This window comes from Drosophila ficusphila, unplaced genomic scaffold (assembly GCF_018152265.1).
Source record: "Drosophila ficusphila isolate 14025-0441.05 unplaced genomic scaffold, ASM1815226v1 contig_791, whole genome shotgun sequence".
Lineage (NCBI taxonomy): Eukaryota > Metazoa > Arthropoda > Insecta > Diptera > Drosophilidae > Drosophila > Drosophila ficusphila.
The window spans coordinates 12342997-12367739 of record NW_025064737.1 but is presented as its reverse complement, the minus strand read 5'-3'; the positions used below and the strand labels follow the sequence as shown (position 1 = coordinate 12367739).

The following is a 24743-nucleotide window of genomic DNA, read 5'->3' as shown; positions in this document are numbered from 1 at the left end:
TGATTTTACAATTAAAATGTTTCTTGTTTTTTCACACTTTAAATAGCAAACTTTATAACTTATTATTTAAGTTTCTAATAGAAACCCGTATATTTCTTGCAGTGCAGTGGTCGCCAAGGGATGACCGCCATTAATCTTCGTGCCACTTCAACTGCCGCTGGTGTCCGGCCTCAGGTGCACCATCATTTCCCGGCGCATCGCCTACCAATTCGAGAGTTGAAGTGGCAACAAAGGGGGAAAGGGGTGAAGGGGGATCAGGAAAACCGAGCAGGAAACCCTGTTGGTCAAAGGACCTATTTAGATTGGCCGGCCTCAATTAGGGCTTTCCACTGACCAACGCTCCGCTTGTGGATTCTGCCCTTCGTTGGCGGAATAAAGCCTGTGGACTACTACTTTTTGACTTCTCAAAATCGAAGGGTGCCCCCAGAACACTAAGTAAAAATTGCCTTTCCAGCTGTTGCAGCTGTGTGTTGCAGTCGGCTCTCGGTGTTCTCTGACGCAAATGCTTTGACGACACTCCCAGCACATCCAGCACGGTTCTCCATCCAGAACACAGGATTTCGAGAAATATGGAGAGGTTGAGGAGGAAAACAGGGGGTGGTGTAAACAAAGAGGAACTTTCATTGAAAGTGGTTCCCGGGCGGCTGTGCAAACAGAATGCAATGTGACGGCAGGACTAGCGTGCAGGACCAACATTGCTCAAAGGACAACATCCACACGCCCACACCGTAAACATACTTACAAAACTTACAAAATGAAGGAAGTCAGGCCAGACCCTCGCATTTCCTTTTTCGGCAACTTTGCAGACTTTTCCGCCACCCCAAACAATATATCTGCTGCGGTACTGCAGCCACGATTTATATATACTCGTATTCCGGCTGTTAGATGTTGGTAGTCGGCTTTGGCTTAGTGCGAAATTGCGGCAATAAAATAGTCGTCCTTCCTCTAATTCCACTTAACAATGATGTGAGCCTGTAATGGAACAGTTTTGACTCCATAAGGCCCTCGAATCCAACCATATGCACTTGCCTTAGCCAGGTAAAAAAGTCGTAAAGTAAACTCTTATTGCTGTTGTGCCAACTTTTCAAGCTCTTTAAGTCTAGTATAAGTCTCAAGCTATTACCATTGTACTTCTGGCTTTTACCGTGGGCGAGTTAAGCTACCAACTTAAATAAATAATGGCGAGCAATCCATTAGAGTATCGTTACTATCAAAAGGTTTATACACACTGTAAGCCAAACTTTAATCAGTATTGTTGTTTGGAGTAAACAAATAAAGTCGAAATGAAAAATAAAATATGATTGCAGCAATCCCACTTTTATTGTAAGCCAACTCTCTGTTGGTGTTTTCACAATATCTTGCCTTGCAATCGTATTTTGATTCGGAAAATTCCAGTCAACTGAATGCGATTGAACATTTTCCTTGGCGCAATCGGCTGCAGGGAAACCTGCTTTATCCTGTCTGCGAGAATCCTTGCATGCTCCACTTTCTTTCGCAACCGGTGGAGCTCACAATAATCTCTTTCGCCGAGCGAAAGCTGTGAAACTATCAATATGCACATGTTTGTTGTTTGCGTCAGGTTTTTAAAACGTGTTGGAAAATCGCCCTTGATTGCTGGGGATCTCATGTTCCCCGCTGTTTGCCGAAGACCTACTTGCAAACAACGACGGCTAGCTGCGGGCTCCCATCTTTATGCCAAAATTCTCGGCACAGTCGCCACACATGGCGTATACGTAATGTATTCGGCGCACTGAACCCACACACACACACACATACATTTACTATATGCAAACGCTTGGACGCACTTTGTTTTTGCTATTTTGGGAAAAGCAAACATAAAAATGAAATTCAAAACAGCTGAGGGTAAAAATTGTGGAACGTGCGAAAAAAAGTGCAAGACAATGATATAGAACTTGACACACACAGTCGCACACACACATACGCGGAAAACCACTTCCGCTGACAGGAAATGAAAGTCTCCGTGCGTGTGAGCCAGTATTTTGTTTGTGTTGCGACATTGGCATTTGTGTGCGTATGTGTGTAACTGTGTGTGTGAGTGGCAATGTTCGTTTGTTTAACTTACGTGCGATGGCAAATGGTTTATGAAGTGGGCAAAGGGGCCGCTTGATTCGCTTTTTTCATTTCAGCCATTGTCTTTTTGGCCTAATACGCTTTATGGAGAATTCCTGTTTAGTCAAGCGTGAGGTATGGCAAAACACAAGCCAAAAAGCAGACAAAAAAAAGGGTGTGAACGATATGGGTTAACCCCTTGAAGTTATTTTCGAAATTGAATTGCCGAGGTTGCTGGTAACAAGTGGGTTTGGGCTTGCGTGACTCGTGGCCAACTAATGTCGCACGAGTGGCAACAGTTGATACAGAAAAAACGGCAGAGAATTCCCGACTATCTGTATAGATATTAATGACATTTGCCAGCCGTGGCATAATTAGACATCAGCGATAATGGCACTTCCCCGGCATTAATCTCCCGTGCCGCAAACTCCTGGCGTCTGTGGTTCCCCGACCAATTAGTCTGTTTGATGTGGCCCACATCCAGACACCCAGCCACTCGCACATCCCAGCCCGTTCCCATGGCTGTCTCGATTTCCATTTAGGCCTAACTACTTTTCCCCACTAGCCCCGTATCACTGGAAATCTGCTGATGTGTAGAAAAAAATACTGAGAAAAACTAGAATTCAAGTCCTGTGTTCACAAAAAATTGGGAGAAAAAAATTTTTGAAAATATATGAAAGCTATATTTATTTTTCCAATGGAATATATTTTTATAGGGTACACATAGCATTCCCCAAAAAAATCTGTTTATATTTTACCATAAATAAATCAAAACCTTTTATATATAATAACAAAACGTATCGGTCTAAATTTACAGATTAAAAACTTTCTGAATTTTCTTTAAGTAACTCATTTTTTTTAAGTTTTTGCCTGCTTGACTGCTTGTCGGCCTAATTAATTTCTTTATGGTAATGGCCATTCCATCGAATTCTAAAGGCAAACAGCTGTAAATGGAAGGGCCCATAAACACATATCCAACACACAAATAAAATATATATTGCCAAGTCGGGAAAAAAATGCAACCAATTAAGTTAATTGATTTCTCCTTTATGAAGATTGGCATTTGCGCCCAAAAAAAACGTTAGTATTGATCTCGTTTAGCGAAAATTTTTGGATTGCCACCCACCGAAGGTCAATTACCTTCTATTAATTTGCCAATATTCCAAATGAGATGGAATAATTGAGCCGGCACTGCTTTCCGGCGAGACATTCGTGCTCGGTATTCTTCCAGGATAATTCATTAAATTAGCCGCCTTGGGGGAAAATCTTTGAAGCCAGTCTGCTTCAAAGCGAAAATCATTATAGCCCGATGCTTAGCCTGGAAATTAGTGCCGGGCAACAAAGCTGCAATTCCCCGTTTGTCCGTCCCTCCGATCCATTCCGGCTGTCTATTTTATCTGGTAATTACTGGACAATGGATGGAAGTGAAGAGTGAAGAGCGAAGGAGAACACCGCAAAAGGTCCTTACGTAATTACATTCGTTCGCGGGCAACTCGAATCGGATGCGAATCAGTTGAACTTTCCACTCATTAATTGCCGGCAAAAGGGCGCTAAAAGATTGTTTTCCTTCGCAATGGTCCACTGTCCATTAAAGTCTTAAACAGACAATAAAACTGTTAGAGAAGGGTTTTCTGCCAACAATAATTTATATGCAGATGACTGAACTTTGTTCAACTTTTGGTCGGGAATTACATGGCCATCAAACCAGAGTAAAACACGAAATGCAAACGTGGCTGGGAGCCATTAACTTCAGATGTCAGCTACAAATATTAATAATAATACTAACAAAAATAATAATACTTATAGCAATAAAATCCCAAATATTAATATTGCATTCATAAATCTATACATTTTAAATTAAATAAAATTTATATTTTATAACACAAGAAACGAAATTTCGAATAATTGAGTTAAAGTTAAGTGAAATCTTAAGCATTTGAGATTTCGGGGGACACCTCTTATGTTTTCATGGTCAACGAAATTTCTTATTCATGACCAGTTAAGCTTCGGCTCAGACTTAAATTGGTTTGAGAGGAGTTGGCCAGAACTGAAACGTGGTGCAGATGAATGACCGCAGCCTTGGACTTCCTTTGTTCAACTTTCGCACCCAAATTTCTCGGGGGCTTTAAGGTCCAAACAAGATGTCTCTTGTGGCTTAAAGCGAGCAGAGTTGGCCATGGGAACTCCCTGTTATTTGGCCAATTGGCGAGACCACGAGGCCATCAATCAAACGCATCCAGATGACAAATTCCCGTGGAAGGGTCAGAAGTGCTGAATGTGTTTCGGACAAATTATGCACGAAAGCCGCAGGACAACGGAGCAAATTCCCAGAAGTCCAGTTTATTTGCCTGTCATTGTTGGCCAACACGAATACTCACTCTAGCGCACACAAACACACACACCCACTCACATACACACATGCCGCATAACCGGAAATGGGACGTCAGACATTTTGTGAGCGAACAGTGGGCATCCATCCAACCCTTTGAAATGCGACGACGGATGTGCAGATACTCGTAGAACTCAATTGTCATGCTAATCTCGGCAGTCGGATGAAATCCGTGCGGAATCACAATTTAATTGTTGAGCCGTATGATTGTTATTCAAGCTAGAATGGTCAAGCAAATTGCGACTTGATGACTTGGAGGAGAATGGCTTTAAGGCAAATTCAAAGTGTGCTGATTAAACAAACAATGTTGCAGCTGATTTAATTTTGCTTCTTTAGATGTATCAGCAATTTGCTAGACAATCAAGTACGAGACATTTTATATTCAAATTTCAGTAGTATTTGTTTACTCCTATGAACTCCTGTTGACTTGGTTACACGACCTTGACTCCAGCTTTAAAATAGCTTAGCCAGACTAAGCAATTACTCCTGCCATTGAAAAATTGCGATCGAAACGCAGATAACATGGCAATGGCATTTTACGCTTGACATTATAATCGAAGTCGTTAATTTGCCAACTTGTCGGAATGGCTGCAAAGTTCGCCCAAAAATTGTTGGCCAAGTTGTTGGCCTTGGCAACGAATAAAAACAGATACCAGTAAAACATTGTATGTATTTCGCTGGAGATACGTGAACGTGAAGAATGTGCTCTGCTACTCGAGACTCCCGTCAAAATGCCACACAGAAAAGTTTGCCATTTCATTGAGGGGGGTGAAACAAAAGAGCAAAACCCCTCTAATTTTGATCCCTTCTTGGGTGTTCTATATGATATATATGTATATATATATCCTATTCAAGGGCGCCGACACTTTCCACTTCTATTATACCTGGGGAACTTCTTTCGGCAGACTCATAGGCATGCATTTTAACCAACATCATGGTGAAGATTTCCACCGGCAACGTGCTCTGCAATACTTGCAACAATTTTCCCGGCTGGGAGCAGACCAGAATCGCGTTGATCAAATGGTCCACTCCACCTTCTACATCGCCATTGGCGATCAATCCTTCACCCTTTTCGATCTGGCTCGTGAAATACATCTCGATTTCCTTGTCGCTCATGTTAACCGATCCCGAGGATCCCAGGGAATTGTATTTCTGTCGGTTGCGACGCTCGCGCAACTTCTTCTTGAACTCCGGATCACTGCGGCGCTTCTTGTCGAAGTAAACACAATAGCCCATGAACAGCATTCCAGAAATGGCAGCTAAAACCTTGACTGTGCCCTGGAATCCAATCATTTTCGAATTTTATCCTCCAGATCCTTTTTTGTTTTTGTCTGTTAAAAAAATATCTAATGCTGTGTGTACAACAATTTGTGAATGATCCCTCTGATTCGTTGGAATAAGGAATGATAGTAAGCCCCAAGCCAACTTGTCTGATGTAAGATATAAAAGGTCAGAAACCAAAATTAGGTGTGATTGATTCTCCAGCTATAAATGCACATTAATGTTTGTTAATAGTGGTATTTGGTATCCAATAAATGTTAATAGCTGCTCATTTTAGCCATCATTAAACGGGAACTTTATTAAAGAGCTACAAATGCGGAAATCCCGCAAAGACATTTCCTAAAAATCTACATAAAATTTAATTAAAGCCATCCATCAGCCTCAAGCCAAAAAATTGTTCAGAAAAACCATGCAATAGCTCCTTTGGCAAACATTTTTTTGTAATTTGTCACTCACCCTTATATTATATTTATTAAATTCAACCCAAAGGCAATTGATAAATGCTGAAGAGCAGCTTTAAGAATTTGTTCTGTCAATTAACTCGAACACTCGCAGCCTGCAGCTATATTTTTTTTCGCTATATTATTCCGCCCTCTAGAAGTTTGAAAAGTCGAGCAGACATTTTCATTTCCAAAAATAAATAAATAAAATGCCATTCCTTCGTGCGGCGGGGGAAGGCAAAAAAAAAAAGAAACGGATGCTCTGACAGAAACATGACCTTGATTTACGGCATGCTGCTTTTAATTTTGGTAATGCAATTGACCTCTTACCTTTTTGGGCAGCTCGACTAGCTCACACCACTTTATTAGGGCAATAATGCCAGCCATTTGGAGTGGGGTATGCATGAAAATTGATAAGCCATTTAATTCGATATGATACTCAGCAATCACCAAATACCGAATACCGAACACCAAACTGGAATCTCGAATCTCGAATCGAAGGACCTAATTCGGTGCCAGACCACTCATATAGAACACTCATACTTGGCCAGGCCAATTGCGGTGTGACCCCGGGATTTAACCTCAGTCTGTTGCCGGGACAACCGTGTGCACCATATGTACTATACATCGAGGGTAATAGAATCTTTTCAACTGATTTTCGGTTTTCGGTTTGCCTTTTCACTCCTTAAAGGCTTTCTGCGGCTGCCATGACAATGAAGCATAAAAAAAACAAGAGGAAAATAAATTCGGAGGCTGACAAGTGGGCCAACTGCGTAACAAACATCAACTTATTATGCAAATTGTTATTCTGCGAATGGGGAGCTCTTCGAACCCATCAAATCCTATTACCTCGAATAAAAAAAATACAACAAAAAATAAAAGAGTGCCTTGTGGGCCACTCGCCGTCCATCGATTTCATTGTGGGTTCGGTTCTGTGCAACAAGCAATTTAACGCATTAGCGCGACTTTCTCCCCAACCGCCGGCAATCGGGCAATAAAAATGTAGCGCTTTGTGTTTTCTGGTTTCGATTTTTGGTTTTGGTTAGGTTTAGGGCTTTGGTTTCTATCCCAATTCGGAGTGGAAAGAAAAAAACCAAGCGAATGTGGTCCACTGGAACGGTTTGTGATTCAATTAGATAGTTGAATGTCTCCCCAAGTGGTATTTCATGGGGTTAGGTTTCATTCTCGTTCTCATTCTCGATTTCGGATTCGGATTCGGTTTGCATTTCAATTACATTCCCTAATCGCTTAACCATTATGCGAGTATTTGGTGTCTCTTGAATCGGGCGTCTGTTTGCCTTTGGGATGAGTAAAGAGCAGATCCTTTAAAATTGAACTATTGAAAAGCAGATGAATGAATGGGATGATGCGATGCGGGTGAAGGTCGGCGGAAGATATGATTGGCGAGCGATTGAAAGGATTCGCTTTTTGGCGAGTTTGCATGAAAGGACCTTTCACCATCATCGTCACCCAGCCTTTGGCTTTCAGATCTCAGATTTGGCTGAGTAATAACTAAGTATCCACATCAGTATTAATTCGAGCATGGCCAACTGGGCTGAATGGAATTGGACTCTCGGCTTTGCATAAATAATGCCACTGCCACTGCGAGCATAATGGAATGCAAATTCCCTTTTGGGACCGGTCTAATAATATTAGCAGCAGCACATTTTCGCAGGCAAATTAGTATTTATTCAAGCAAATTAATCCCAGCTTAATGCTCATTTTCCATTTCCATTTTCCAGTTTAAGCATTTGCCTAACCCTTGAGGTGAGCCGAAGTGCTTTGAGGACATCTCTTTCGAGATCTGCCGCCAATTACAGACTTCAATTCTGTTTGCTGTCCGTAATCCTAATTGCATCACTTCATTTTCGGTCAATTAAATGTGTCGCCCGTTTAAGTTTATTTGAATTTAATTACACACATTGTTCTTGCAATTTCATTTAGATTTTTCACATATATTTACAGATGGCAATAACCAAAACCAATAACATGAATTGTTCTATTAATAAAGTGAGCTTTAAACAGCTGAGAGCGACAAATTCGATGTCTCACTTAATTGATTCACTCGAACGAATAGCACGAACATATACGCAGATATATATAGTATATATATATTTGTCAGATATACACAGAATGTATTTACAAACTCGGCTTAGCCTAGATGTTTACAACAGTTAAAACTTACAGCTCTTCGATGGCTAAGGATTCTTTTATACAAATACATATACAAACTCAATTTATTGGTAAGTTTTTTCTTCATGCTGAAGTATTTTCTTTAGACAACCGGAAATTCGACTTTATATTTGCGTTAGGGTGGGTCGATTTGCCTAATTTGATAATAGAAAATAAAAAAAAATAAATAATTATAAAATCAAATTTAATATCTCCTTATTGCAGATAACGAATAATTATGAACACACTTAAATTTATTTTTTTGACTTAAATAGGTTAAGTTAAGATCAAAATATTTTACAAAAGCAATTAATCACATTTGTAACAATTATTTTATAGTATCAATATTTAATTAAAGTATCTAAATGAATTCCTTAATATCCAATTATTTTTCTCCTACGATCGACCCACCCTGATGTGCATCTTGTGTGTCCTCTTTTCGTGGGCGTGGGTGTATGTACAGAGCAGAGCAGAGCAAGCAATGGCAAATTGCATTTCCTCCGCAGCGAATCGTTCCCAAAGCCAAAGCCAATGGAGGGACTCACAGTCCATTTGACGAGGGACCGGCGAAGGAGGAGGAGGACAGGTCGGGGTAGCATCACAGCTGCTTGGGACTGTGCTCCACGGGATTATTGTCCTCGTCACAGGAGATGTACTTGATTTTCACGCGCTGCCGCTCGCCCACACTATTGTTGATCGAGAGGCAGAGCGGCGATGATGTTCCGTCCGCCGGCCGCTCCATGATGCACTCGACGGCGGTCCGATTGGATCCCGCTCCGCCCAGCGACTGCGTCTGTGCGTTCCGCTGATCCCGACCGGAACTGGTGAGCGGCGCCTGCTGGATCTGGGTCTCCATCGTGCTGCGCTTCCACTGACTCTTGGTCTCCGCTGCGGAAGGTTGCGGGGGAGTGGTGAGTGGTGAGACATGTGCAACTGAGTGGCATGGTTGGCATGGTTGGTCTGGGTGGTTTGGGTTGTCTGGGTGGTCGGGGGGAGGAGTTGGGGAGCGACTGGGCGACGGTGTACCCACCTCGTGTGTGCCGGTGCGAGCTGTTCTTGTTCGTCAGCCGGCTCTTCGGCGAGTCGAATCTGTGGCGGGTGAGGCCCACGCAGCAGCAGCAGATGATGCGCTGGAAATACATCCGAAACCTAGAAAAAAAACGAAACAAAAATTGAAAGGAATAAATTAGTAAAAAAAACCACTAAGGAAAGATTGCCAGTGGGGAAAAATAAAGGATAAATTAACCAAGGAAGAAGAAATAAACAGCACAAGCAATTCCATAAAGTAACATATGGTAAATATAACCACACGTTTTTCCACCACATATTTTGTCACAAAATACATTTTACGATTTTAATTATAGAACTGGTTTTCAATTTTTCTTGGCTTCACATAAAGGCTTTTAGGAAAAGGGAAAAGCATGCACCACTGACATTGCCACTCAGTATGCCATTACATCTGCAGACTGCAGTGCAATTACCTCTTATTCATCCAGTAGTAGATGAGCGGATTGACCATGGCATTGGACATGGCCAGCCAATAGAAACCGAGATACATGTGCTGCACATACTTCGTGGATGCCACCTGGTTGTTGTGATAGGCGTAGATGAAGAACAGGTGATACGGCAGCCAGCAAATGGCGAAGATGGACACGATGGCGATGAACATTCGCACCACCTTCCGTTTCGACTTCATCGACTCCATCTGGCGGTCCGTGTTCTCCCCAATCGATCGACTGCCCCAAAGGACGCGACCCATCAACGAGTAGCAGATGAGCATTACAATCATGGGAATGCCATAGGTTAGCACCAGGATGATAAGGTTGTACCTAGATGGGGATATAAATTTATTAAAATTTAATTTATTATTAATTTATTTTGCATTATAAAAGATGTATTCATTAATTAGATTTATGCACAAAAATTGCAACTTAAAGTGCAAGGTGAGACCACTTAAATCGTACTTACAATACTTTTTAATAAAATTAAAAGAATTCATTTAAATAAAGTTAATGTCCCTTAAAATTAAAACTTTGGGTCTAAAGAAACATAGTCTTAGGTGTAATTTTATGATGTTTTCAAACCTGAAGGAGTTTTTATTACACACTAGTAATATTTTTGATTACGTAATAACTATTAATCTTTCTAATCTAGAATTGTTATTTAATAAACTTACGCATAATCAGCCATTGAAGTGGGGTATCTTCCATCTGGCCACATCATAAAGCACACAGTCCGCGATTTTCCATTGTAATAGCTGCAATAATTCATTTTAACACGTTATTACAACGCCGTCTTGGGGTATTCCTTTAAATATTTAAATTCCGGAAACTGATAAATCAAAATTTCATCACTTAATTACACCCCAGAACATAAAAAGCTGTCAAGTTTCACGGTTCCACAGGCCTAAGCACCAAGGAAGTGGCAGAAGTGGCAGATGGGAAGTTGGTGAGTTGCCTTTTACAAGCATGACGAATTTTACTCTCGGCCCGTCGTCAAATTGAAAACTTAATTTGCCAAATTATAATGTATTTCATGGCTCAGCGTTGTCGAGCACTTAAAGGGTCCGTTGTCCCAGGACCGCGGAAAACCCCTCACCTGTCTGCTTACCGGCACTTTTCCGGCCATTAATAACACGGCTATGGCAACTGGCAGACAGGTCATAATTTGACCAACAATGTTGGTTGAAATGCCTGCGGAGGTTGCTCTGTCGAAAAAAGGGTGCTTTCCACACCGAAATTGATTGAATTAAATTGAAATTTTTGTTGCTTTTTTGCGCTATTTGGTCAGCAATTGATTTAAGCCCCACATTATTTGATTTGGCACGCTTGTTTATTAGCTTTATCGTGAAAAGATTTATTGAAGCTATTAAAAATGTTGGGGGTGGCATCTATTTAAATATAGTTTGTTGATATAGGAAAAATATATTTCTAATACACAAAACTAATTTAGTTTAGCTTGCACATTCAAAAGCATTGATGCTTTCTTTTTTTAATCAATGCATTCCGTTTAAGTCGTACAATTGTGTTTCCCCTTTGGGATTTCTTCCCCAATTTGTACTCCATTCAGTTATCACACACTTCTCTAAATCGTCCCACTGGTCATATATCCCCTTATATTCACTGCCTTCTATATGTCCTTGTCAGAATTTTGCCATCGTTTGACTCTCGTTGAGCTTTAGCTTGGCCATTCCTTATCACATTTTGATATATGAACTTGCCATCTTTATTATGCCAGAAGTCTGTTTCCCAGGGAGACCTTTTATCCCGGGCTAGGGCTCTGCCTGCCTGCCAAGAGTCTAAATAAAAAATGCTTCAATTCTATTAAACAGGACACCCGACCTTCCCACGACGCCAGAAATTCACCGACCGAATGTTGCGAATTTGCGTAAAATTCAAATGAAGGCGTCGCAGGAGAGGCGACGACGAGGAGGTGATTTAGATGGATGTGGATGCTTATATCAACACCGAAAATGGCCGACGAAAAATAGGGAGACGTGAAAAAATATGGCAGTACTCCGGGAAGGTGGAAGGAATTTCATTTTATATTTGTTTGGCCTCTCAAATCGATATGGGAGCCACGGGAGCCACGGGAGCCGCGGGAGCTGCTCCACTGCCACTGCCACTTCCACTTCCACTCCACGGGGAGTCTGGCCAACTGGTGAGCCCTGGCTTACAAACTTATTTATGCGGAGCGTTTTGTGTTTCACGTGAGGATTAAGCAGCAACAAAGTGCAAAGTTAGTTTGCGAAACTGAGCAGCCAAATACGCCTGGAAGTGGTTCACTATAAAAATGATACGTTTAAGTAAATATAACTTAGTAATGGGTAATTTATATAAATTAAGAATTAAATTGAAATTTTAATATTTAAAAGTGGTGACTAAATTCTAATAATCTATTTATTTATTCAAATTATACAATTTGAAAACTCATATGGGTAAAATGTTAAGTTACATTTGAATCCAAACTTTAATAATTAAATATTTAATAAAAGAAGTTTAGAAGTGTCAAAAAATTACTACTAAATTTAATAAGATTTAAAAATGTATTTATACACTTAAAGTAATAAATATTAACTTCGAAAATAAGGTTTTTTTATTCATTTTTTTATTATGTATCTCAATGCCTTTTATACTTTTAAATATATCGATAACTTGCTTGGAAAACCACAGCAACATAGTTCCCATCAAAATCCTGCAGTTGTTTGGCAAACCCCCAATTAAAAGGGAAATACCCCGTCTTGAAACATGGGAAAAAAGTATTGTTTCAGGGCAAGAGTCCACTCACTGCTTGGTCATGATGCTCGAGTAGAGGAGACAGGGCGCCGACAACACACAGCTGAGTACCCAGATCAGGACCAGGATGATGCGAACCTTCCGACGCGACGTTCGGCGCTTCAGCGGATGCACAATGGCGATGTATCTGCAGGATGGCAGGAAGCGGATGTGCCGACGCACAGATTAGATGACGCTGGAGGAAAATGGTGGAAAGGAGGAAAAGGGGGAAGGGGGGCGGTACTCACCTATCGAAGCTGATGGCCACGAGCGTAAAAACCGATGTGGAGACCGTGACGTTGGCCACGAAATTGTTGATTGTGCAATAAATCGATCCGAATGGCCAATCCGAATTGAGCATGAAAATAAAATTGAAGACGCAGTTCAGCGAGGACATCAGCAGGTCGGCAATGCTCAAATTCAGCAGGAAGTAATTTGTGACCGTCCGCATGCTGCGATGTCCTGCAAAACGGAGAGGGGCGAAAAAGAACACAGAATTAGAGGGGAAAACACGGAGAAACACACAGAGAAACGTGCCAAGACAAAAAATTATTGGATATTAGGAGGGAGAAGAAGAATTATGGCTGCCGCCATTGCGGCGTATACGTGATATACTTTTTATTTCTTCTGTTTTTTGTTCGCTGGGAGTGCTACTTTAAAGCAGCGATGCTTACCTGTTACAATCCAGAGAACAATGCCATTGCCGGCAATCGCCACAAACATCATCAGTCCGAAAATGATGGCCCAAATCGTTTTCTGCTCCCATGGCAACTCGTACGGTCTGGTCGGCGATGGAAACAGGCACTCGGTTAGAAAGTCTCTGCGGGTGAATCGAAAGCAGGCGAAAACAGAGAATTTATTGCGAAAGTTCCAATTATGTAAAGCCGAATCGGATGGTGAAAATTCGCTGGAGGCTCCAACGAAGGCAATGGTGTAAAAACATTTTCAGAAGAAAATCAATAGATCATTAGTTACGCCCTTCGAAATTGTTTGCACACTTCGAGGAAAGTTTAAAGTGATAGACATTTTCCAATGTTTGGTATTGGTATATTGATATTTTAATAATTCAAATGGGAATTAATATGTAATATATAGTTTGTCTAATGGACCCCCGCATATATTTGTAACCCGTTGGCAGACAACCTCTTTAATGGCTACTTTTCCCCGAAAATTTCACTCGATGTATTATTCTGAAGCAAACCCAAAGCACTTATACTTACACAAATGTGTAAGAGACGTAAGGCTACTTGGAAGGTTTTAAAAATTCTAAAACTCTTTGCCTTTGCCATAAATACCCTTAAATTGAACGCATATTTCACGGACAGAATCAGAATCAGAATCTCTTTGAAGAGCACCCGACTTTAATCCGACTTTGCTGGCCGCCTTTCGAGGCAAACAATATTGGGCAAATTCAATCAGAGAATGGCTGAAACTTTGCGATTTGCCAAACCTTTTTCAGAGCGGCGAACAAACCAGTCTTCGCCGGGGCAATAACAATAGGAAATCAATGAAGCACAAGCTGGGCGAGAAGTCCTTAAAGGAAACTTGCCACAAACGAAGTGTCCTTATCGAAATGGAAGCAGCAACAAACTAGCAGAAATTGTGCGGTAATTCCATTGGGCGAACAACATCCGTATTTTCCGGCGGAAACGAGGTGAAGGATGAGGGATATTAGTTCTGCCGATCTAAAGATCCGATTACCATATCGGGAGGGCATTATGCTAATCCTAAAAGTACAGAACTCGCGATGCGAATGAACATGTCGCTAATTATTTCGATGGGTGCCTTTGTCTTTGTCATTCAATCATGATTGGTGGGCTTCCCTTTGATTAGCGAGTGGTGACTGCATGAATGGCGAATGGTAAATCCCATTAATTAGAGGAACCTTGTTCGATGATTGCCGGGGACTTATCCGCTGACTACTCCCGATTTCAGTTGCCAGTGGGCCGGTTGTGCCTTTTGTCTGAGTGCCACGGGGCGTATGAGCAATATCAATGAGCCGTGCCTTGTCTGCTTTTCTATTTGTGCCACCGATACAGCCGCTGCCGCTGCCGCCGCCGACGCCCTGTTCAAAATGCAGCAGACACAATTCCAACGAAAATTCAATAAACGAATTGTTCACATTCATCCATTTTCATTGCTATTACCAGTTGTCTCTCCGGCATCGAATTTCCCACTTTCCTTTTATGTCTAACCATGATTGATGCCCTGATTGATTGGTATTGTTTGGCCCACAAAATATTCGACTATCCGACAGTCGAGCATTACTTTGAAATTAATTGGGTTCTGTGGTCCCAATTAAGTTTCCACAATACCAATACGATTAAATTGCCAAACATTTTGCAGGCGAACTCCGAAAAACTGTTGCATTCTATATACTAGTATTCCTCTTTACTCATTTATCTATCGCATGTTGACAATCAAAGTCTCGGTTCGTTGCACTTAACCATATTGCCACATATGCACTGATTTCAAGTCAATGAAGTGCGGGATTGTCAAGTGGTCAAATAAAATCAAATCCAATCGATGATGAAATTGCGTACCCGCATTTGAATTGTTGAAACACAATAAATATGATTTCTCCTCAATTGAGTGGATTTCTTTGAGAATCACCTGCCATATTGCAGTTAAAATTTATTTCGGCCAACGCCCAACCAAAAATTTGCTACACGAATCAATCTGCAAAGTAAATTGATCAAATCATAATTGTTTTGGTTTGGTTTTATTTATTGCCTCGTAAGGATCTATAACAGTCTGTTTATTTTTGCAATTCGCGAGCTCTTGTCTTAATTATCGCCGTTTTGTATTTCCAGTCTAGAATATAGATGGCTATAATTGTGCTAACATTTAGCCACAATTCGTTTGTGCAGCCCGTGATATATCGTGTTACATTCCATTTATTTATCTGCGATTGGACTATCGATTTCACATTTAATTAGATATTGAACGCTGCGCCGAACGAAAACAAGAACTCCATTAATTAGGTATGTAGACACAAAGTCAGAGCTTCCATGGTTTACAATCCGTATTTAGTGGGCGCCATGTAATGCCCAAAAATAAGTATTATTTTTGGAACACGAGGCTAAAAATGTTTACATAAAATATGTGCTAATTGAACTGTCATGGCCTTATTAGATATAATTAATTTCAACGAATTTAAATGGAGTATAATTAGCATTTCTATTTCAATGAAGGGAATTTATGCACGCATTTTAATTGGCTCACTGCACGTGAAATGCAAAGTGAATTTCCGAATATTTCCGACATGCATTTGCATATTTGCTTAAATTCCTTTTTAAATGCGACACAAACAACTCGACAACCTTTTAAACTGAAAAACTTTTCACTTGCCTACTTTTTTGGGCTTCGCAACGTTGGCTGTTTTTCTATTATGATAATTGCTGTTGTCTTTCGGAACTTTTCACTCATAACAAATTCTGGCAAAAAGTTACCAGCAGATTTATGGCCTCGTACGATTGCAGCTGACTTCAAGAGGATCTGGCTAACGAAGGACAATGAAGGGAAGTCAAGTCCCGCCTCCTTGGGTGGTGTACATTTTCAGCCTAATTTAAGCAAATTTAACTTGATTAACGTAATTTGTATTTTTCCTTTTTCTCCTCGCTTCTCCTTTGTTTCGGGCCAATTAAGTTCGCTGCCATTATAAATCCGTGCTAAACTCCAGTTTGTTCCTGTTATTATAATAATCATCATTCATGGACGGAAGTGTTTTGCCGTCAGAAGTGAACTAATTACTTCCGCCCCGAAGTGTTCGACCATTTATTCATCGTACTTTCGCACACATAAAACTTATAATTTTTGTGGCATGTCCTAGAAACTCGGCTAATGACAGTGGGGAGCTTCGGACTTGTTTTTCCCAGAGAATTTGGCAGTAATAACCAACGGGCAGTTCGCATTTCTTGGCAGTCGTTATATTTTTCGGTCTGAATATGCAAATTTTTTCCTTGGAAGACATTCCGCGAATTCCCATAAAATTGTTGAGCAATTTTGGCAGGCAGGAGAATTGCTTTTTTACTCGGTAAAGTCCCAAAAGTGTCAGCTGCTTAGATTCGCTAAAGTGAACGAATTCCGAGTGGCTTTTCGACGGATGTCCTGGAATCAATACGTTGCGAATATATTTTTTGCTTTTACGATTTCGTTCTGATTGAATTGATTTCGCGGTTGTTTACTTTTTCTATATTTAAGTGCCAACATTCTTTTTTTTTTGCCAGCACACAAACTTCCGCTCAAATGATTCGGCCTTATGTTTAAATTATGACCTTTCGGGGATGGTGGCAAATTCTCCGATTTGCGGTAATTATAATAAATCAATGAGCAATTATTTTAATATAAAGTGAGCGAAACTGTTTAAATCAATATTCATTGTTCGTTTTAAATTGGATTTGCAGATATAATTTGTCACCTAAGCGTTCATAGAATTTTTATTTAATTTAACGCCTAGTTAACTGATTTATGAATTAAGTTTTCCCAGTTAATTTGAAACAATAACATTTAACATTTACCCAGAAGAAATATTCTGCTCGGGAAATTTGCATTATGATTTATAATACAATTTAATGCAGTCAATATTTCTTTTATTTTCTACAACATTAGTACACAACTCTTTCTTTTCAATTCAAACCGAGTAAAGTGAATTATGAATGTAGTTTTCCCAGTCAATTATAAGCATTAAAGGAATTATCAGCGTTTATAGTTCGCCCTTCGGTAATTTCCTGTTCATGGGGGGCAAAAACAAATTGCCAGTCATTAGGCGGCAGTTAGACGAGTTTATCGTCACACTCGTAGAGGTGAGTTGCCCACATTAACTTGGCTAATAGTCGACGACCCCCTTCGGCATCCCCCACGGGGGTCCCTTTAACCCTCTTTCACCCCCTTTAACCCCCTTCAACCCCCCTTTGTAACTGTAAATGGCGCACTATTTCCTTGGGAGCGCTTCAGTTCACATGTTTCGCATTCGCTTTTCGCCCTTTATTATATTTCACTGAATATTTTATGCATGACGAACGATGCAAGCCAAATTGGCGGTATTGCGGCTACTCTATTTCCCCGGCAATATTTTAACCTTCTCCGGTTCTCCGATTGCCTGGCTCACCGGTTCCTTTGGGTTGCATTTTCCAGTCACTGCACACTTTTAACCAGGGTAGAAAGCAGGTCCTCAGCCATTTTACAAGAGCCGCATTGGGAATGCGGCACGCAGGTTGCAAGTTGGGCTGCAAGTTCCTTTGGCCACAGTGTTTATAGTTAAGGCGGCAACTTCGACTGCCAACGGCAGTTGCCAAAGTCGGAAAAGTTACCGAGCTGAAAGTGTCACGTAACTTAAAGGCTCTCTCCATCAAGTCGTTGAAATACTAATTTTCCGGAGCGAAGGAGCGGCTTTGGGGGGATTTTAAGTGTACGGTAATTGGATTTCTTCTTAAATTCAATTCTGAGAAGGAATTTGGAAAAGATAACACTAAAGGTGCCAAAATAATCCTTGGAGATTCAAAACCACCTGAAAGGGTTTCCAAAAGTGGGGTAAATTTTTCGTTACTCCAAAGTTTTTTTTTAATAAAAATCTATTTAAAAGAGAAAAAAAAAAGTAAAAGTATATATTTATTATTCCAAAGTCTTTGGGATAAATGCCAATATGCAATGTACTTTTTTTCAAAGCATACTTTTAAATTAATTATCATACGTTTCAAAATTGTAGGTTAGCAAAGCTTTAAACTGAGTTTGTTATTACCTGTGCATTACCCAGAAAATAAATTATATGTGCGCACCACAAATATTATTGATTTGAGGCCCTTGTTTTTCCCACAGTGCTGACCTTGCTTATGTGAGTGGTGTCGCAGCCAGTATGTTAGGATAAGTTAGGACCGATGTTCATCGAAGCCTGACATATGGTGGCTGTCAGAGGCACCGAACCCAAGCCCATCCTCAGAACAGAATCATCATCGTTGACAGGATGAAAACAATGCGACCTTTTCGTTGGGCAGACACTCGAATTTTCGACACGCTCCGCAAATGAGGCCATTTTCAATTTCGGAATTTATGAACGTAGGTGGTCACGGGCCCTCGATTTCGCCCCCCGACCCTTGATCCCCAGTCCTTCAGTTCTCGCTGAATCCTTGCACCCCAGCCTCCACATCCTGCATTCACACACACACACACACACACACATGCACTTGACACAGCAATCGAGAGTGTTGATGACGAGGGCGGCAGGACAATGCGTAAATGAAACTTTCCATGTTGTTTGCCATGTAGTGGCCATTAAATTTTCATGCCACTGTCCGAATATCTGTTTCATTGGCGGCCCTTGCTGCCATTATTACTGCCGACTCTATCCATTCAGAGCGCACAGTCCAACGAAATTTCCCCTTCGCACTGGGGACTTGTTTTATGTTTGGCGAGAAAAAGTTAATTGAAAAATTTGTCATATGCAAATTACTCAACTTGCAGAGAGTGTGTCCTCCTTATTTTCCCGCTCGTCGAGTCCCCTCGAAATGGCCAGCAATATTTTTTTTCGGAAAAGCCATCCTAGGCTTCGAAGAATTTCCCACTGAGCTCTGGGCTTAGCTATCGATGAATCGACATAAACAAACTGTTCCCCACTGCGGCACAAAGGAGTCCTTTCGTCCTCTCGGTCTCTCTGCCTCCTCCGAGGCGGCAGTCTTTGCGGACCTAATCCAAACAATTTCTTTCGATTCTCATCCGGAATGTTACAGTTCGAGGCGTCTCGAAGGGTTCCTCAGCTTGTTTAGCCGGCTACTGCACACTTTTCGGACTTGGCTAGATAAATTACACTCCTTAAAGGAGATTTGGCCAGGATATTGGATTATGCCGCCCTAAGAACATGAAAAGTGTAGTCCAAAGAATTATAAACACTTACATAAATTGGGAGGCAACTTGGTTTTTGAGTAGAACAAAACAATTTAAGTAAATTTGTTTAAATTGTTTTGTTTTCAGAATTAATATAAGTGCAAAAAAAAATTGCACTCCATAAATATGCATAGAAGTTAAATCATTCAAGAAATTCAAAAAGGAAACTTTAGAACTATTTAATTAGACATTATTTACTTTAACTACTATGGACTTTTCCCCAGGGCATTCCGAATTCGTTGTCTGGCAATAGCGAAGGAAACTTCTTGTTTTTATGTGGGCCATCCATTCTGATTGGATTTGAGTCTGGCCATAAAAATGCCGAAGCCCCGATGGACACCAACAGCAGCTACAAGCGGCAGGATATGGACTAATGTCGTGTCTCCTTTTGTTGTGCCGTCCCGTTATCATTGGGCAAGTATCAAAATCAATAAGCGTACGGAACGCTATAAACATCAAATTCGAAAGGATGTGTTCTCCCCTTTAAATCGACTAAAGCAAGCCGTTTCATCGCATTGTAATAAACTTTGACATTGCGTATACGCCGCGGGGGGTTTGCCCTTAGGCACTCAAGTGTGTGGGCAAAATCCCCTTCGCATGGCCAAAGTGTCTGAGGGAAACTGTCAAGTTCTCTCCGTCAATAATCCATGGGAAATGTCCGTGGCATTTGCCCTGATTGAAGCAAATATAATGAGCTTAACTCGAGACAAGCGACAGGCAATTCACCTGCTCAAATGCCCCTTGCAAAAACAAAGGTCATGCAGAGGAAACAAAACTATTAACTCAATTAGTTAAAAATTTATGATATTCCAAAGGAGTCAACAAACAAATCTTGGGGAGGATTCATTGCCAAGGAATTTAAAACATTAAGGTTTTCCAATAAAAACCCGCAAAAAAAAAAATAACTTCATTTATATTTTTTTGGCATGAAACAATTAGAGGTACAAAGGTCTCAACATGAACTCCAATTAGACCGTACAACATTTTCTGACAACCTACAATTAGTGCGTCAATCATGTTAAACATGACCTTGTTTTCTTTCCGTGCACCTTTCCACTTTCACTTACTTTCTTTTTCACAAAGAGCATTAAATCTCGAGGCTTAGGACCCAAATATAGAACGTCGAACAACAATTGCAACGTCGTTTTGTTTGTGTCAAAGTTTTTTGAGGATTTAGTTCGGTTTGGGCAGCCGAGAGCTTTGCATTTGTCGGAATTTAATTATTTGTTTCGCTACTTTCCCCTTTCCCTTCCCAGTTTGTCACCTAACACAGAATGTCGAAGAGGAAACAATTAGTAAACTCGGGTCCGGATGAGTTTGGGAAAAGTCCTTTCAGTGTGGTTGTTGGGTATTCTCTACTAAAAGGGCGCAATAACAAAGGATGTTTTCTCGCTTCAGGTTGTAGCGATAGAGATGACTTTAAATTGAAAAAGTGAAATTAGGAAAAACTCACTATGAGCGCTTCAAGGTTGATATTTAAATTGCATTCTGAAATCTTTATCTATTGAAAAATGTGAACTGAAAAATAGCTTTCAGCGTTTTCGTGGAAGTTCTTTTAGTAAAAGAATGCGAGTTTTCGCTCACAAAACAAAATTGTCCTGGTTTTTTCCAAGAAATTAAACAGAAAACAAAACAACAGGTGGCATTTAATAAAAAAAATTGTAAAGGTAATTGCCGAGAAACCAAGTTTTTTGTCATTTTTTCCTTTTTTTACCTTACATTATTCTTTTCGACAAAACTTTATAATTAAAGGGGTTACTGCTTTGCAAAATGAACGGAAAATAAAGCACAAACAACGCAATTTTGTCTGGAAATTTTCCGATGAAAAACAATTGGCGGCCATACGACAAAAACAATAGTCCACGAAGTGAGATTGAAAGAAATTTAAGAGTTTAATTAGGCGGACCCAAACAGGACCAAAAAATTTCAATCATTGATCAAATTACTGCCTGGACTTTGCATCGAGTGCCCTTTTCCGTGGGTTGTTATTGTTTCAGATATGCCACAAAGTTTGAGTTATTACGCAATAGTGGCAACTCATTAATATCCCTTTGCGGTTAGCTTTGTTCCGAATGTAAATAAGAGTTTTTATAGCACAAGCAGTTTAAGTTCTTAGTCCACGGAAAATAATTACCGTGATTAAAGCGTATTAACACCGCATTATATGTGGCTTTTGCAACTCCTTTCAGCGCCAGAAGGAGCAATTAATTCTGTTAATTATCACGGGGTCATTATATGGCGGTTGAAGTAGTTCGATCAGAATTTGTTGATCAATTATATTAGTGTGGATACTATTTGATTAAGCTCACTTCTAACTAACTGGCGAACTAATCAATTAGGCAAGAACTTTTGTCACATAAAAAACTTGCAACATATGAATGAATAGAATGAATAAAACATAGGGGTTATATGCCATGGTCCATAATAAAATGTAAACAAAAAAATTAATTAATTTCCAAAAGAAAATGCTCTGTCATTGAAATGTATTCATTGTGTCAATTTAACCAGGCCACAGTATGTTTTTATTTATTTTACAAAGAAGTCATTCAATATTTAACATGTCCAGCTGCACATCGCATGATTACAAATTATAAATAACAATAAGGACCGCTTAAATAAAAGAGTGTCAAAACGCCCTTAAATAATTTAAAAGCCTTCGTGACGAGCTACTGTATATATTATTTTTATAATAATCAGATTAAACCTAAACAAATTTACTGGCTCTTAACCAATTTCTTAGTCTTGAGATTCTATAAAAAGGAAAGCAAACACTTTTGACAACCTCACAGAGAAAAAAAGTTACTTCTTTTGGTTTACGGTATTTCAAAAGGTTTCCCTATTCTACTTTAATGAACTAAAAGAAAGAAAGAAAGATTTTTATTAACTTAATTTTTGCAATATACTCCTTTAGGATACTTATTGTAATTATAGGTTCAACAAACTTTCTGCTTCAGTTTTTCCTTGTGCAGTGGCCTAATGAAACGGTAAACACGATTATCTTGATGGCAGATAATCGTCCGCAAACTTTATTCAATTTAAGAGCTGACCGCGAATAATCAGTTGGCCCTCATCAGCGGCAAGTTGTCGGGTTCCGCGAATCGGGCTTAACTCTACCGTTTAATTTGCATATTTTCGTCGAGGGCTTTAGACGATTTACGCGAAGCGTGTTATCTGTGGAAGCTCTGAAGGAGTTCGGGGAAGTCGAGCGATTTTAACGGAAGCCCGTTGAATGTAAATGAAAGGGTGCACTCACTTGGCCTCGTTGATGCTCTGCAGATTATCCCGGTTTTCGATGATGCTCGACAGGAGGCTGACCACCTCGGTTCGGTTGAGAGTGCCCAGGAGCGTGGTGTTCACAATGCTATTCAGCTCGAACCGGCGAACGGCGAGGATGGTGCAGTTGACCAGCAGCTCGGTGTCCACAATTTCCGACATTTTCCACACTTTAATCACGATACGTGGACGTTGCGTAATGATTCCGCTGCACTCGTGCCACATTTAATGACGACGCAGCACCATAGAAACCATTGAGGTCCTCGGCGGATTGCTCCTTGGATGCTTCGCCTCCTTACTTCCCCCTTAATAGCCGGGCTTTCACTGGGCAGCTTCCTCTTGACTCTTGATCCTCTTTTGTGGCCGGACTCTTCCTTTTTATATCCTTTCAACTGACAGCCGCATGCATTACTCTCTTAATTTGGGGGCGTGGTCAGGGACAAGTTGCACTTAAAATTGCGTGTGGCGCCGTTTGGTTGCAAAAACTGTCACGGCTGCACACTCGTTAAAAATCACTCTTAAAGTTAATTATCTGATTGGTTTTTAAGCACTTTGTTATTAATTACACGAAGAGTTTGAGTATACATAATAAATAATTTAATACGAGTTTAATTTGCGTGGGCATACTTTTACAAATGAGATTATCTAACGTAATCTACTTTTGTTTAATTTAAAAAGCTGTATTCGTTAAGCTTTTCATTAAATTATGTTTGATTAATAAATTAAAACTCTACCAAGTTATTAGCCACACGATTAAAAATAAATAAAATGTAATCAGTTTGTCACTTCTTATTATTTGTTTTTATTTTGATATTTTTTTAGAAACCATTTGAATTCATATTCCATTGTAAAAGCATAAGCTCGTTTAATCAATTGATATTTAAAGTGCCGCACGATTATATGACTTAATGGGCATTTAAATTATAATTTTAAATCACATTTGCGCACTTTTTTATTCGCTTTCAGCTTTTGTTTACATTTGAGATTTTTTTCACATTTTGTGGCCACTTTTTTAGCGACTATTGGTTATTGTGCTTTTGTCGGGCTTAAAGCAATCAGAACACCCACACGGATGCAGCAGGAGCGCACTTACACACACACAGACACGACGAATTCCCAGTTAGTTGGCAGAACTCTGTGATCGAAATGGCGCTCAAATTTACCGCTAGTCACGCAGCGCGAGTTCTTCAGCGCTGAAAGTGCCGCCGCCGACTGAAAATGGTTGGAAATTCAAAGTCTGCAGCTCCTTCTGCCGCTGCCGATGCCTCTGCTGCTGCTGCCTCTGCCGACGCCGCTACAAACAAGTCTACACGCACACAGACTCACACACACACGCAGGGCACTCGCGCAAATGTAGGCAACAATCGCACAACCTGTTGAGAGCCAGCTGGCAACATTACTCGACTGGCAACATGTTGCCAGATGGGATGATTATGGTTTATAGCAAACCCACACCACTGTTGGCTGATTTTACTTAAATTGGGTTTTGGGTTTTAGGTTTCACCGCATATTAATTACACAGTTATTTCAGTGGTAAAATATACTGTTAAATTATCTGATTGCTTTTATACTTATATATAAAAAACGATTTCATTAAAAATATTCTAAATGTGTTAAATAATTTTAAAACATTAAATAATTTTAAATAATTCTAAATGCTACCAATTTCACAATTAAGTCCATTTTAATGAATTTTATATATTTCCAAAAATCTGTGTTAATGTTCTGCGTTTTTATTGCTCAATTTATGTTTAGTGCATTACTGACGTTGTTTACCTTTATTGCAATAGCATTCATCTTTTGTTGCAATAAAGTTAAGATTCTTTGTGGGGTTCTCTTCGTTAAGTCCTGCCTTACTTTGTGCTGCTATATTTGACTTGCTGCAGTTTCTGATGTTGGCTATTTATAAATCGAGGAAACTTTACCGCCTTCCTATTTTAGTTGAGCCAAGTTTGTTGTACTTTA

At 40.1% G+C, this 24743-nt stretch overlaps 2 protein-coding genes across 2 annotated transcripts; both read right to left on the bottom strand.

The window, feature by feature from the left end:
• Positions 1-5109: 5109 nt before the first annotated feature.
• Positions 5110-5859, bottom strand: LOC108098779 (mitochondrial import receptor subunit TOM20 homolog). Its single transcript, XM_017201914.2, has one exon. The coding sequence runs from the start codon at positions 5750-5752 to the stop codon at positions 5306-5308; it is 447 nt and encodes a 148-aa protein (XP_017057403.1). The 5' UTR covers positions 5753-5859; the 3' UTR covers positions 5110-5305.
• A 2268-nt stretch (positions 5860-8127) lies between these two features.
• Positions 8128-23977, bottom strand: LOC108098772 (tachykinin-like peptides receptor 86C). The gene is made up of 8 exons (XM_017201904.2): positions 22759-23977; positions 13301-13446; positions 12875-13088; positions 12640-12774; positions 10529-10609; positions 9834-10181; positions 9383-9501; positions 8128-9240 (listed from the first exon to the last, which is right to left on the bottom strand). Exons 1-8 carry the CDS (start codon positions 23001-23003, stop codon positions 8951-8953), a joined length of 1578 nt encoding a protein of 525 aa, XP_017057393.1. The 5' UTR covers positions 23004-23977; the 3' UTR covers positions 8128-8950.
• Positions 23978-24743: the final 766 nt, after the last annotated feature.

Excerpts from the sequence above, each read along its gene's own strand:
- LOC108098779 (XM_017201914.2), bottom strand. The coding sequence starts at position 5,752 with ATGATTGGATTCCAGGGCACAGTCAAGGTTTTAGCTGCCATTTCTGGA.
- LOC108098772 (XM_017201904.2), bottom strand. The coding sequence starts at position 23,003 with ATGTGGCACGAGTGCAGCGGAATCATTACGCAACGTCCACGTATCGTG. Across the intron at positions 10,182-10,528 it reads ACTTCAATGGCTGATTATGC|GTACAACCTTATCATCCTGG; the intron begins GTAAGTTTATTA and ends ATCCCCATCTAG. Across the intron at positions 9,502-9,833 it reads TACTACTGGATGAATAAGAG|GTTTCGGATGTATTTCCAGC; the intron begins GTAATTGCACTG and ends TTTTTTTTCTAG.